This window comes from Molossus molossus, unplaced genomic scaffold, assembly GCF_014108415.1.
Source record: "Molossus molossus isolate mMolMol1 unplaced genomic scaffold, mMolMol1.p scaffold_m16_p_19, whole genome shotgun sequence".
Taxonomy (NCBI): domain Eukaryota; kingdom Metazoa; phylum Chordata; class Mammalia; order Chiroptera; family Molossidae; genus Molossus; species Molossus molossus.
In genome coordinates, this window is record NW_023425354.1 from 48,693,207 (window position 1) to 48,704,889 (window position 11,683).

Here is an 11,683-nt window from a genome sequence, read left to right on the forward strand (position 1 = left end):
AATTAATATAATTATATGAAATTCAAATGTTAATGTCCATAAAGTTTTATTGGCATATAGCCATATTCACCCATTTATGTCATGTCTGTGGTTGCTTTTGTGCCATAACGCAGAGTTTAGTAGTTTCAGCAGAGGCCATATGGCCTGCAAAGCCCTAATTAATTACTTCCGGGACTTTTACAGATAAAGTTTGCCACCTCTTGCACTACAGGCTTCTGGGAAGTGGCTCACCTCCCAGGAAGGGATCACTTCTCCTGTTTGCCTATCACTGTCACCAGCTTTGGTCACTTCTGGATGTCTGATGTGACTCTGTTCTCACATATGCACACTGTTTATGAGGCTTTGGAATAATCTTTTCAATATTTTATAAAAATATTTTTGGTCAAAAAAGCCTGTACTACACAGAGAAGGATGAGTTTTGCTGCAGTCTAGGACAAGTGTCTTGTTAAATGCCCTTTTTCCCTGCTACTCCATAAAAACACATATTTTTGTTACAAACTATGCAATTCCTGAATATGGGAATTTAGTATGAGACCAAGTATTTGAACTAAAACAAAACAAAAATAATGATTTCATTCCTTTCACCAAAAAGAACTGATTCCAGCCCAGCCAGTGTAGCTCTGCGGATTGAATGTCCTCCCACGGACTAAGAAGTCCGGATTGGATTCCCAGTCAGGGCACATGCCTGGTTGGTTTCTTGCTTGATCCCTAGTAGGGGACGTGCAGGAGGCAGCCGATGGATGTTTCATTCTCACATGGATGTTTCTATCTTTCTCTCCCTCTCAAAAAAAAAAAAAAAATCAATAAAAACGTATTTTAAAAAACAAAAACGAAACATTTACCACTGTTTTCTTTCAGTATATTTTTTCTTTTTTTGTTTTATCCTCAGCTGAGTACATTTTTCCCATTTTTTAATTCAGATAGAGCAGGAGGGAGAGAGAGAGAGAGAGAAACATCGACGTGAAAGGGACACATTGAGTGTGTTGTCACCCACACAACCCAACCAGGGCCAGGGCCAAATGGCAACCGAGGTACATGCCCTTAGTGGGAACCGAACCTGGGTCTTTGTGGATCACAGGCCAACACGCTAACCACTGAGCCAAACAGGCCAGGGCTCAGTACAATTCTTCTTTTTCATTTAAAATTGTGATAAAATGGAATAGGTTATTTTTTTAAATATGTATGTGCCCTGAGGGGAAACCTCACCACCCAGCAGGGCCATGTCCTCTAGATCTTCCCCAGAGAAGCTCTCACACAGGAACACAGGGAGGCATGCAGAAGACATGGCCATAGTACAACACACTAAAAATAGTCTACATGTCCATCAACAGAATGGCTTTTTAAAAAACATAGGAATATTCATATTAAGGATTATAATGCAGCCGCTTTAAAAATCACATCTATCCATACTGTCCTAGAGAGCCTTCTAAGGCATCATAAGGAAAAAAGGAAGTGACAAAACAACACATATAGGTCAATACTATTTACATTAAAGAAATCCCCACATGCTAAAAAAAAAAAACCTGCTGTTTTCTAAAAGTACATAGATATGAATGTAAATACAAAGGAAAAGGACTAGAAAGATGTACCGAACTGGTATTAGTATAACTGGAAAAGTGGAATTTCACCTTACATTATTTACAAGTGAATTAACTCATTTAATTTGTGTAAATTAAAACAGAAACTTTTAGAGATAATACAGAGCTCAAACCCAGGCCCTGGGGAAGTGAAGCCTGGGGCCCAAGGAGGCAAGCACAGGGCATTTGCCTGGCAGGCGTGGTGGTGAGGGCAAAAGAGAAATGGGGCAGAGCATAGGTAGGGGAAAGCCCATGTGTTTGGAATTTTTAAAACACCTTTGAAATACTCCTGGATCAGAGAAGAAATCATAATGGTAATTAGAAAATATTGAGACCTGAAAAATACCAAATACTATACTCCATATCAGGCCTGTGCGATGCAATGAAATAACACCTTGATGGATGTTGACAGCTGTAAGTACTCACACTGACGAGCTTGGAGATGGATTGGTGATCTATACATAGGGTATTGAACAAATAAGACAACTTCAGGGATGGTCAAAAGTTGTATAAGAAAGAGCCCGACTGGTATGGCTCAGTGGCTGAGTGTCAACCCATGCATCAAGAGGTTACTGGTTCAATTCCCGGTCAGGGCACATGCCCAGGTTGTGGGCCTAAGTGGGGGGCATGCAGAACGCAGCCAATCAATGTTCTCTCTCATCGATGTTTCTATCTCCCTCTCCCTTCCTCTCTCTCTAAAATTCAATAAAGAAAAAAATAAATTAAAAAATTTTTAAAGTTGTACAAGAAAGAAAAATACTAAAAGGCCACATGAGTTAGCTTGGCTAGCATCTCAGGATAATACAAACACTGTATATTGATCCTCTAGATTGGCAAAGTCCATGAACATAGAGGATTTTTTTCTCTCATTTATTCACTGCTTTATCTTCAGCCTCTAAAACGGAGCCCGGAATGTCAAAAACACTCAATAACTATTGTCAAAGAAAAAATAGCCTTATAGGATTATTCAATTGTTTCAATCTATGGGCATGTGGTGGATTGCAATTCCCCTCTCCCCCAAGATATGTCTATGTCCTGTGAATCTATGAATGTGCAGTTTTTTTGAAAAGTGTCTTTGCAGATGTAACTAAGGATCTTGAGATCATCCTGGATTATCTGAGTGGGCTATAAATCAAATGAGTAGTGTTCTGCCCTGGCCAGTTTGGCTCAGCGGTTAGAGCGTCAGCCTGTGGTCCGGAGAGAGGCGGGTTTGGTTCCTGCTAAGGGCACGTACTTCGGTTGCAGTTTGTCCCTGGCCCTGGTTGGTCGTGTGGGTGGCAGCCACTCGATGTGTCCCTTCACATCGATGTTTCTCTCTCTCTCTCCCTCCCACTCTATCTGAACAAAAAATGGAAAAATATCCTCGGTCATGTGAAGATAGAAGCAGAGATTGGAGTTATGTAGCCACAGCCAAGAAATGCCATCAAGGTGGCTCACCTGATGCCAGAAGAGGCAAGGATTTTTCCTTAGAGCTTTCAAAGTGAGTGTTGTACTATGGATACCTTGATTTGGGACCTCCAGAACTGCCAGGGTAAATTTCTGTTGTTTATAGATCACCAGGTTTGTGATATTTTGTTACTGTAGCTCTAGGAATCGAATACAGCATGAAAAACAGATAAAATAAAAATAAGAAAATTTATTGATATATTTTACCACATTGATTAAAAGAGCAAATAATCAAAACAGAAAAAGCTTTTGATGAAAATCAACACCAATCGATACAAAAAACCCAAACCCTTAGCAAAGCAGAAAGAGAATAATCCTACCTTAACTTGATAAAGGATTTTTTAAGATTATACTTAGTAACAGCAAAATCTGTAATTCTTATTCCACTTCTGTGAGAATATACATATAGATATATATAGATATATATAAAATAAATGTGTGCGCTATGAAAGGGCAGCATTATACCATTCTAGCATGGTATTAAATGTGGAGTTTTATATTTGGGCTTCCTACTTACTAGTTGTGTGACATTTGGCAGGTCATGTGTCTCAGTTGCCTTACCTGCAAAATGAGAGTAAACCTACAGCAAACATCATACTTAACAGAGAAACCTTAATCAGGAACAAGACACCATAAGTACTGCTTCTATTCACTCCTGTACTAGACCCTGATCAGAACAGTGACACAAACAGGAAACTACAACTGCTAGGATACAGCACTGTTCAGTTGCTCCTAGGTTGGCAGGGACTGAACCAAAAAAAGACTGGAGGTCAGACCATTGAGAGTGAGAAGTAAGAGGTGGGCAGAGATCAGGCTTAGCAGAGTGAAACCAAGGTCCCCCGTATCCTCAGACCCTGGGAATCAGAGCAAAGGGAAGAAAAGACAGTGGGGTCAAGGTGTCTGGGAGATGACCAGGTCAATATCAGAGCTGAGGGCAGGGTGCTACCAGGGGCAGTGATACAGTACCCATCCCTGGTATCCAGTATGGGTAATTTCCCAGCCTCTTCTCTGTAGGGGACAGCTTCCTCCCCAGCAAAGTCTCCACCTGTAAACATCTATCCTCATCATTATAAAAAGCTTCAGCCTTTATTAAATAAAAAGGAGGTAGAAGACAGATAAGGGAATAGGCCAGAGACCACTCCTTCCAACTACCCATACACAGATATATAAATACAGATGTAACTGAGTAAATGACAGGGACGATTCAGGGGACAGACTGAAGGGCCGAGGGTGGCAGCACCCTCCGAGAGTGGGCCCGAACCCAAGGGTGAGCTGAGACCTGGGCCAGGGGCAGACGTTCTGAGGGGTTATGTTTGAGCAGCTTGGAGATGAGGTCCTGGGCTCCCACAGGCACAGAAGTGGGGAACTTCAGGTCCACCTGCAGAAGTAGAGAAAGGACCTGTTAGTTTCATCTTGGCAGCTTTTTCCTTGACTGTCCATTCTATCTGGAGAGTTACATAGGCCCTACACTAGGTTCTTCGCAATCCCAGCCCCTGACGTCTGCAGCCAGCACAAAGCCCTAGCCAGACACTTGGGGTTAGCTCTCCCACCTTGACTATGCGCCGATAAGTTTCATTGTGTGAAGAACTCTCAAAGGGAGGGTTTCCCACCAGCAGCTCGTAGCAGAGTACTCCAATGCACCATAGATCCACCTTCTCATTGTGCGTGCGCCCCTCAATCATCTCTGGAGGCAGGTAGTCCAGGGTGCCACACATTGTCTTCCTCCTGGGTGGGTTGTGGGCAGAGATCCCAGAGATAAATGGCTTCTCCTTTCCCAGTTGCCTGACAACAGGGAGTCAAGACCCCAGGATGCACAAGGGCAGTGTTCCAACCCAGTTCTGATAGGGCTTGTGGGGTAGCAGGGCAGTGAAGATGTAAACCAAAGCCCCAGACATGGGTTTACACACTGCCTCAGCATTTCTACATTGAGGGATGTGCCTTAAAATAATCAGATAAAAGGGCAATGTTCACCTTAGAATTAAAGGAAAAATTGGAGGCAACTTGAATGTTAATCAATCATGTCCTGCTTAAATAAATCACGCTACATCTCTACTATGCAATACTCTGAAGCCATTAAAAATGACATGGGAGATGGCCCTGGCTGGTTTGGCTCAGCCATTAGAGTGTTGGCCCTCTAACAGAAGGGTCATGGGATCAATTGCCGGTCAAGGGCATGTACCACATTGCTGATTCTATCCCCAACCCTGGTTAGGATCATGAGGGAGGCAACCACTGATGGGTCTCTCTCACATCGATGTTTCCCTGTCTCCTTCTCCCTCCATTCCATTCTACCTAAAAATCAATGGAAAGCCCGGCCGGTGTGGCTCAGAGGTTGAGCGTCGACCCATGCACCAAGAGGTCGCCAGTTCGATTCCCAGTCAGGGCACATGCCCAGATTCTGGGCCCAATCCCCAGCTGGGGGCATGCAGAAGGTGGCCAATCAATGTTCTATCTCATTGATATTTCTATCTCTCCCTCCCTCTCCCTTCCTCTCTCTCTAAAAATCAGTACAGAAAAAAAAAATTTTTTTTAAATCAATGGAAAAATATCCTTACCTGAGGATTAACAACAACAACAACAAATGATGTGGGAGTATTCTCGATATGGCAAGAGGATCCCAATATATTGAATAAGAAATCTGGGCAACAAAACTGTGAGTCTCCAATATTTGTAAACATATTGCTTATCCATATATTTCCATGAGGACAAACCCAAATGTTTCTAGTTAACAAGATCTGGAGTAGTTTTATTCTGAACATCCAAGCCTCACACCCAGGGCTGGCCACCTGGCACACCATACCTCAGGGAGGGGGCGTGTACAGACCAGCCAAAGTCAGCAATCTTCAGCTCTCCCTGGAGCCCCAACAGCAGATTCTCTGGCTTGATGTCTCTGTGAATCACCTTCTTCTTGTGGCAGTACATCAAAGCATCTGCCAGTTCCTCCATGATCTGGGAAGGCCAAAGACAGGCAGTCAGACAAGGACGGACCTCCATCTGCAAGCAGCACCCCTGCCAGCCTCAGGTCCACTGTGGGCATTCCAGGTGCCCACCCCTTCCCAACCGTGGCTGTTCGATGCTGGTCAAAAGTGCGGCTCTTCTGCAGCTCCTTGTAGAGCTCCCCGCGGGGGGCATACTCCAGAATCAAGTAGATCCTTCGCCGGTCATAGAAATAGTTGTAGAGACGCAAGATGTTGGGATGCCTGGGAGAAGAGACAGAGGAGGCCTCAGGCAGCATCCTGGCATAAGGAAGTAGGAAAGATGACAGGTCCCATATAGGGCAAACTGGGGTCAAACTTGGACCAGGCTGGGGGACACCAGAGCTGGAAGTGGTAAGGGGGAACTAGAGAGAGCTTTCTGGATTCAAGGCTCTGGCTGGAATTGAGAGCTTAGTGGGGTCAAAGTGACCACAGCTGCAGAGAAAACTGTCTGGATGTGGTGGGGTTGAAAGAGGAGCTGGGTGGAGGGAGCGGAGGGGCTTTGGCTCAGAGGGCATTGACCGTACTGCAGATGGGCCTGGATTTCGATCTCCCTGCGAAGCTGATGCTCCACACCCTCCTTCTCTATCTGAGACTTGAAGAGGACCTTGAGCGCCACGATGAAACGGCTTTTCTTCTCCCGAGCCAAGTACACATTTCCAAACTTGCCTTTGCCCAGAGGACGGCCAATCTCAAAGTCATCAATTGTGAAGGACCGCCTGATTGGAGTGGGGAGAAGGCAGTTGGGCACAAGTTTGAGGGCCACCTGAGGTGTTTGCCTTCTCTCTGCACCTCAGCCTACCCCTCCCTCAGCCCCGTTTCTCTTCCAAGGGAGTTGAAAATAGACCAGGCTTCCTTGCCTGCATCCCTATTCCTCCTGCCCTTAGCTTCCACCTCCCCCATTTCCTACCTGTTCACTGTCCCGCTCCCACCCTTGCCGCCCATGGCTTGGGCACTTACATTAAGTTGGGTGTCCCACTGCTGTTCTGGCCAGCGGCAGCTAAGAAAAGAACAGGTAAGTTGAGAATGCCCTTTGACATTTTCATTCCTGTAGCCTCCCCAGACTCTAGTCCTCTCAGGTCAATCCTCTTCCCCTTGTCTCAGTTACCTGGGGTCTGCGCATTGGAACGGCTCATGAGGATAAGCGAAGATGGGGTGGTAGTCTCCTTCCGGAGGACTCTCTGTGGCAGGGTGTTCAGGCCAGACTGAGCCTGAGAAGGAGCATAGGGAGCTCTGAGGATGCCTTTGTCCTAGTGACCGGGCTGGAATGTGCTGTAAGCAGCATTTCAGTACTTGCTATAGAGCTACCCACCCACCCAACCCCGGTTCAAAGAGGGTCACAGACCACAATATTGTTACTCAACCCCAAGAATCTGCTCAGAACCTCATATGAATGGGTTATTAATAAACAAGGCAAGTCAGCTTAAGATAAGGAGTAAAGGGCTTACCCCAACACCTAACATTTCACTTCTTTGGCCCTGGCCCACACCACATTCTCGAGCATGAAAGTGTCCAACTTCTATTGTCCTGTCCATAATTGGACTAATTCACCCAGCTCTCCACCCCAGGGGCAGTAGAAGGCTGGGGTAATGAAAATCCACATTTCAAGGAATTTTAGTTCAGAGACATTCACACAGTCCCCTAAAAATCTCAGTCTATTAAGGCTTAGAAATGGTCCTTGAGGCCTTCAATGTTCAGCAAATACCAGTATTTACCCCTTTACAAGAACGGGCTTTAGGGACACCGAGGGATACTCCAAATGGCCTTGGACCACTTCTCACTTTCAAATTCTTGGTAATATACAAAATATTCTTTTGGGAGTGACCAATGTAGAAGTGACAATGAGTTCTCCTTCAGCTTCCACTCTTGACAGACTCAGTGCTCCATGAGGGAGGGAGCTGGTGGACAAAGGGACAGATGGACTCTCCAGGATACCCAAGCCCTACAAATGGAGCGAACCCTGCATGGCTCTTTTCTTTTTCTTTACCAAGAGAGGAAGAAAGCCTCAGTGCCCGTAAAATCCTGTTCCCAGTGATATTAGTATAGAATACACAAATAAGCAAGTTGAACAAAATAGAGTCGTGAAATAGACCCACACTGATGTGGGAATTGAATATAATAATAAATAAGGGTGGGCATTTCAAATCAGAGAGTCGACTATTCAATAAAAGGTGTTGGAACAACTGGAAAATAAATCTATTTCGATCCTTATCTCACACCAGTCATTACAATAAATTCCAAATTATTAAGCCTATTTCTCTCAGGACAAGAGTTGGGAATCATGGCCTGAAGTCCGGCCCTGCCTTTAGTTATCATTTGTATACAACAAGTAGGTTCAGCCATGCAGAGGTCCTCACAGGCTGGTCAGATTCAAGTTGGCAACACATGACGATGTGGTTGCAAACAACCAGATCAAGTTCTGCCAGCACACACTTGGAGCATAATGGAGAAGAAAGTGCTTAGAACATCGCCCTCTGCAGGATCTCAAATCTCCAAGCAGGAACTCACCATGCGGGTGGGGGGAGGGTAGGTGGGATAGCCCTTACCGTTTGCCGGCCGTAGGGCCAGGGGTAGGCGTTCTCCTTCTGGGTCATCCTTAGAGGAAAAAGGGAAGGAGAGCTGAGCAAAGAAGGGAAACAGAGCCGTGAGAAGCAGAAAAAAGGGAGTGAGAAAGGGAGAGATCGAACCAATCTAACCGAAAGCGATTGCCTGGGGCTGGTGAAAGGGAGCAGGTCAACACGCTGACCCCATCAGGGCGCTGGCCCGGACGCCCTCGCCCCGCTACACGCCCCACCCCTTTCCAGGACACTCTCTTTACATTTAAGCGTTCAGTGGCCGGACGGAGTGCACGCGGGCCCGCCCAACGGACCCCCGTCCAGCCTGATCACCTGCCCTCTCCCAGCGCGAAAGGAGGTCAGCTCACCTGAGGCCCGTGGCACTGAACCTCCTGGCCGCTGGCAAACGACTGAATCGCCCCGGCCGCGCCCCTGCCGAGCCCCTTTCAAATCTCCCGCCCTGGTCCTATTGGCCGCCCGCCCGCCCATGCTCAATTCTCATTGGCTGGGTGTCACGTGACGTTGCCCACGCGGCCCAAAGGAAGAGGCGGAATAAGAGCTGCAGCAGTTCGGCTTCTGGGTTAGGAAGATTTCACTTATTCCCCAACCAACTATTCATGCCCTCCCCACCCTCTTTTAAATTTAAAATGTTAGTAAGGCTAGAATGTATCCTGTATGTATGACCTAGGTGTCCAACTTTGCTTTCTGCCACATAGAGAGCCAGTTATTCCAGCGCCATTTGTTAAGCAAACTACATTACTCCCGGTGGAACCTAAATTCTACCGTTGATATATAATGTCATCATAGATACTTGGATCTGTTTCTGGACTCTTTATTCTATTACATTGTTTGCTTGCTTATTTGGTTGCTTGTGTGTTTATTCTTGTGTCATTACTATTTTGTTCCTTAAAGTCTTCGCTCACATTCTTAATAGGAATTTCCCACCAACAGATCTTTCTGGGTGTCTCCGTATGAAGGCCACGTTGTTTGGACCCATTCTCACTTCTCACCTTCCTGTCACGCTCCCTTCTCTGCTCTTTACGACCCCAAATTTCATTATTGGGTTAAATAAATACATTTTGGGATCGTCTATGAAATAGCTAGTGGGTATTTGTAAGTAGCGTTGCCTGTCTAGCACCCTCTAAATAATAACACCCTAATTTTGCCTGTCTTTCCATTCTCTATTGTCTTTCTGTTGCTGCCAACTCCAAATCCCTATCTTGATGAAAACCTATTGTAGCGGACATTGTGGTTATCTAGCCTGTGTCCATTCCCTGAGTGATGCCCACTTCCTGAAAGTACCTAGAGTTTTGGGAGGAGGAAGTTGACCCTTTCCCAGGTCCAGGAGTGGACCCTGTTTGATTTACACCAGTCAACACTTTTCATCCAAGATCATCCAGGATCATGGTCATTGATACAGGGATAAACATAAACTAAGGGAGCATTTAGGGGGAATTTCAGAGTTCTCCAGAATACTGGGCAGAAACACCTTTTCTTCTGCTGGAAGTGGGCAAAGAAACACACAGCCTGCTTTGCTGCTGCTGCTGATCCTAAAGGAAGCAGCCTGAGAATGCAGCTGACATTGCAGAAGGCAGAAGAGAGACCTGGCAAGAACCTAAGACCTTGATGATACTGTTGAGCTTATGAATGCCTATTTCAGCATTTTCCTTACATGAGTCAAAGTCTCCTTCCCTAATGCATTGAATTAAAGTGTTCTGTCATTTGCTATCAAAAGCATACTAACCGACACACATCTACAAGTTGAATGATGCAAAACTGCTGATAGTTAATCATTTTGACCTACAAAAATACCAATTTCATGTAATTCAAGCAAATATAAATCAAAGAAGTCCTTATGAATTTCTAGACCAGTTCATAACATTTTTGGCTGCAAGTGACAGAAAAGTCAGTTAACAATGGCATAAACAATAGAGCTCTACTTTCTCTTACATAAAAAGAAATCCAAAAGTAGGAATTGGTTTAGGAAGTGAACAATATTAAGGATCTTTATCACCTTCTCTTAACATTTCTCTTATGATTGTAAGGTGGCTGACAACTGTCTCTGTCTCTTTTTTCAGGAAAAGTTGAAGCCTTTCTAGAAGTACCCAATAGATTTCTCTTTGGCCAGAATTGTGTCATATGACTACTGCAAAGGAAGCTGTTCTAGCCACAACAGTTAAAGCAGCAAGGTGTGGTGGCAGAAATAGGTGTGTGCCACAGTCACTTACAGTTTCATTCTGGGGAGCCCACGATTAATTTAAAAAGTCAGAAGTCTGTGCATGATGAGGTATGTGTAGATATTTGAGAATCATAGCTACCCTGCTGTCATTTGTGAAAAATCATTATGCTCTGGAGGTTTTCGCTGAGGGTAAGCCCAACCCCACTTCCAGAGATCAGGGAGCCCATTCAACTGTAGTGCCTTTATTAACATATTTGGCATAGAGAGTCTAACCAATGAAAAGCTTTATAAAAATTCTATCACTTGCAGTATACTTTATCCCTCAGGACCTAATGAAGGAAGATTTTTCTGGAACCTATCATGGGACATAGTGCATGGGTAGAATATGTATGATGAATCCAATCCAGTTCTTCTTGTCCCCTGGAGCCTTTAAATTACTGCTTGCACATTATGCCAGAAGATATTTGGCTTTTCAGAAATATTTGATGGGCCAGCATAAAATCTGGATTTGCATTATTCATAACAAAGAAAACAAAAACTGTTTTATCAGTTAAACAACTGTCGGCTTGCCTGTTCCAGTTAGTGAACAAAATCTGCTATTTTCCCTGGTGCTTCTCAAATGATCTGTGGGGAAGAACCAGTCTTGATTATTTTCAGTCTATCACAAATGATACTTTTATAAAATACAATAAAAATGAATTATTTGAAAAAGTGCAACCTAAAAAACAAAAATTACAAGTTCATTTTTTGGTTATAATTAACATATATAAAAGTAATCTGACAAATGTTTTAAAATTTTTTTAATTTATTGATTTTAGAGAGAGAGAGAGAGAAACATCAATTTGTTGTTCCACTTATTTATGAATTCACTGGTTGATTCTTGTATGTGTCTTGACCCAGGATCAAACCCACAACTTTGGTGTATTGGGATGATGCTGTAACCACCTGAGC

General features: G+C 44.4%; 1 protein-coding gene across 4 annotated transcripts; it reads right to left on the bottom strand.

The window, feature by feature from the left end:
* Window positions 1-4,162: 4,162 nt before the first annotated feature.
* Window positions 4,163-8,967, bottom strand: AURKB (aurora kinase B). 4 transcript variants are annotated; one of them, XM_036268517.1, is made up of 9 exons: window positions 8,922-8,948; window positions 8,545-8,593; window positions 7,107-7,209; window positions 6,959-6,998; window positions 6,526-6,717; window positions 6,085-6,223; window positions 5,824-5,972; window positions 4,574-4,748; window positions 4,177-4,401 (listed from the first exon to the last, which is right to left on the bottom strand). In XM_036268517.1, exons 2-9 carry the CDS (start codon window positions 8,590-8,592, stop codon window positions 4,228-4,230), a joined length of 1,020 nt encoding a protein of 339 aa, XP_036124410.1. In that variant the 5' UTR covers window position 8,593; window positions 8,922-8,948; the 3' UTR covers window positions 4,177-4,227. The 4 variants fall into 4 exon arrangements, with proteins under 4 accessions (XP_036124412.1, XP_036124411.1, XP_036124410.1 ...); XM_036268516.1 differs by having other exon boundaries at window positions 8,545-8,617; window positions 8,922-8,936; XM_036268518.1 differs by lacking the exon at window positions 8,545-8,593 and having other exon boundaries at window positions 4,176-4,401; window positions 8,922-8,967.
* Window positions 8,968-11,683: the final 2,716 nt, after the last annotated feature.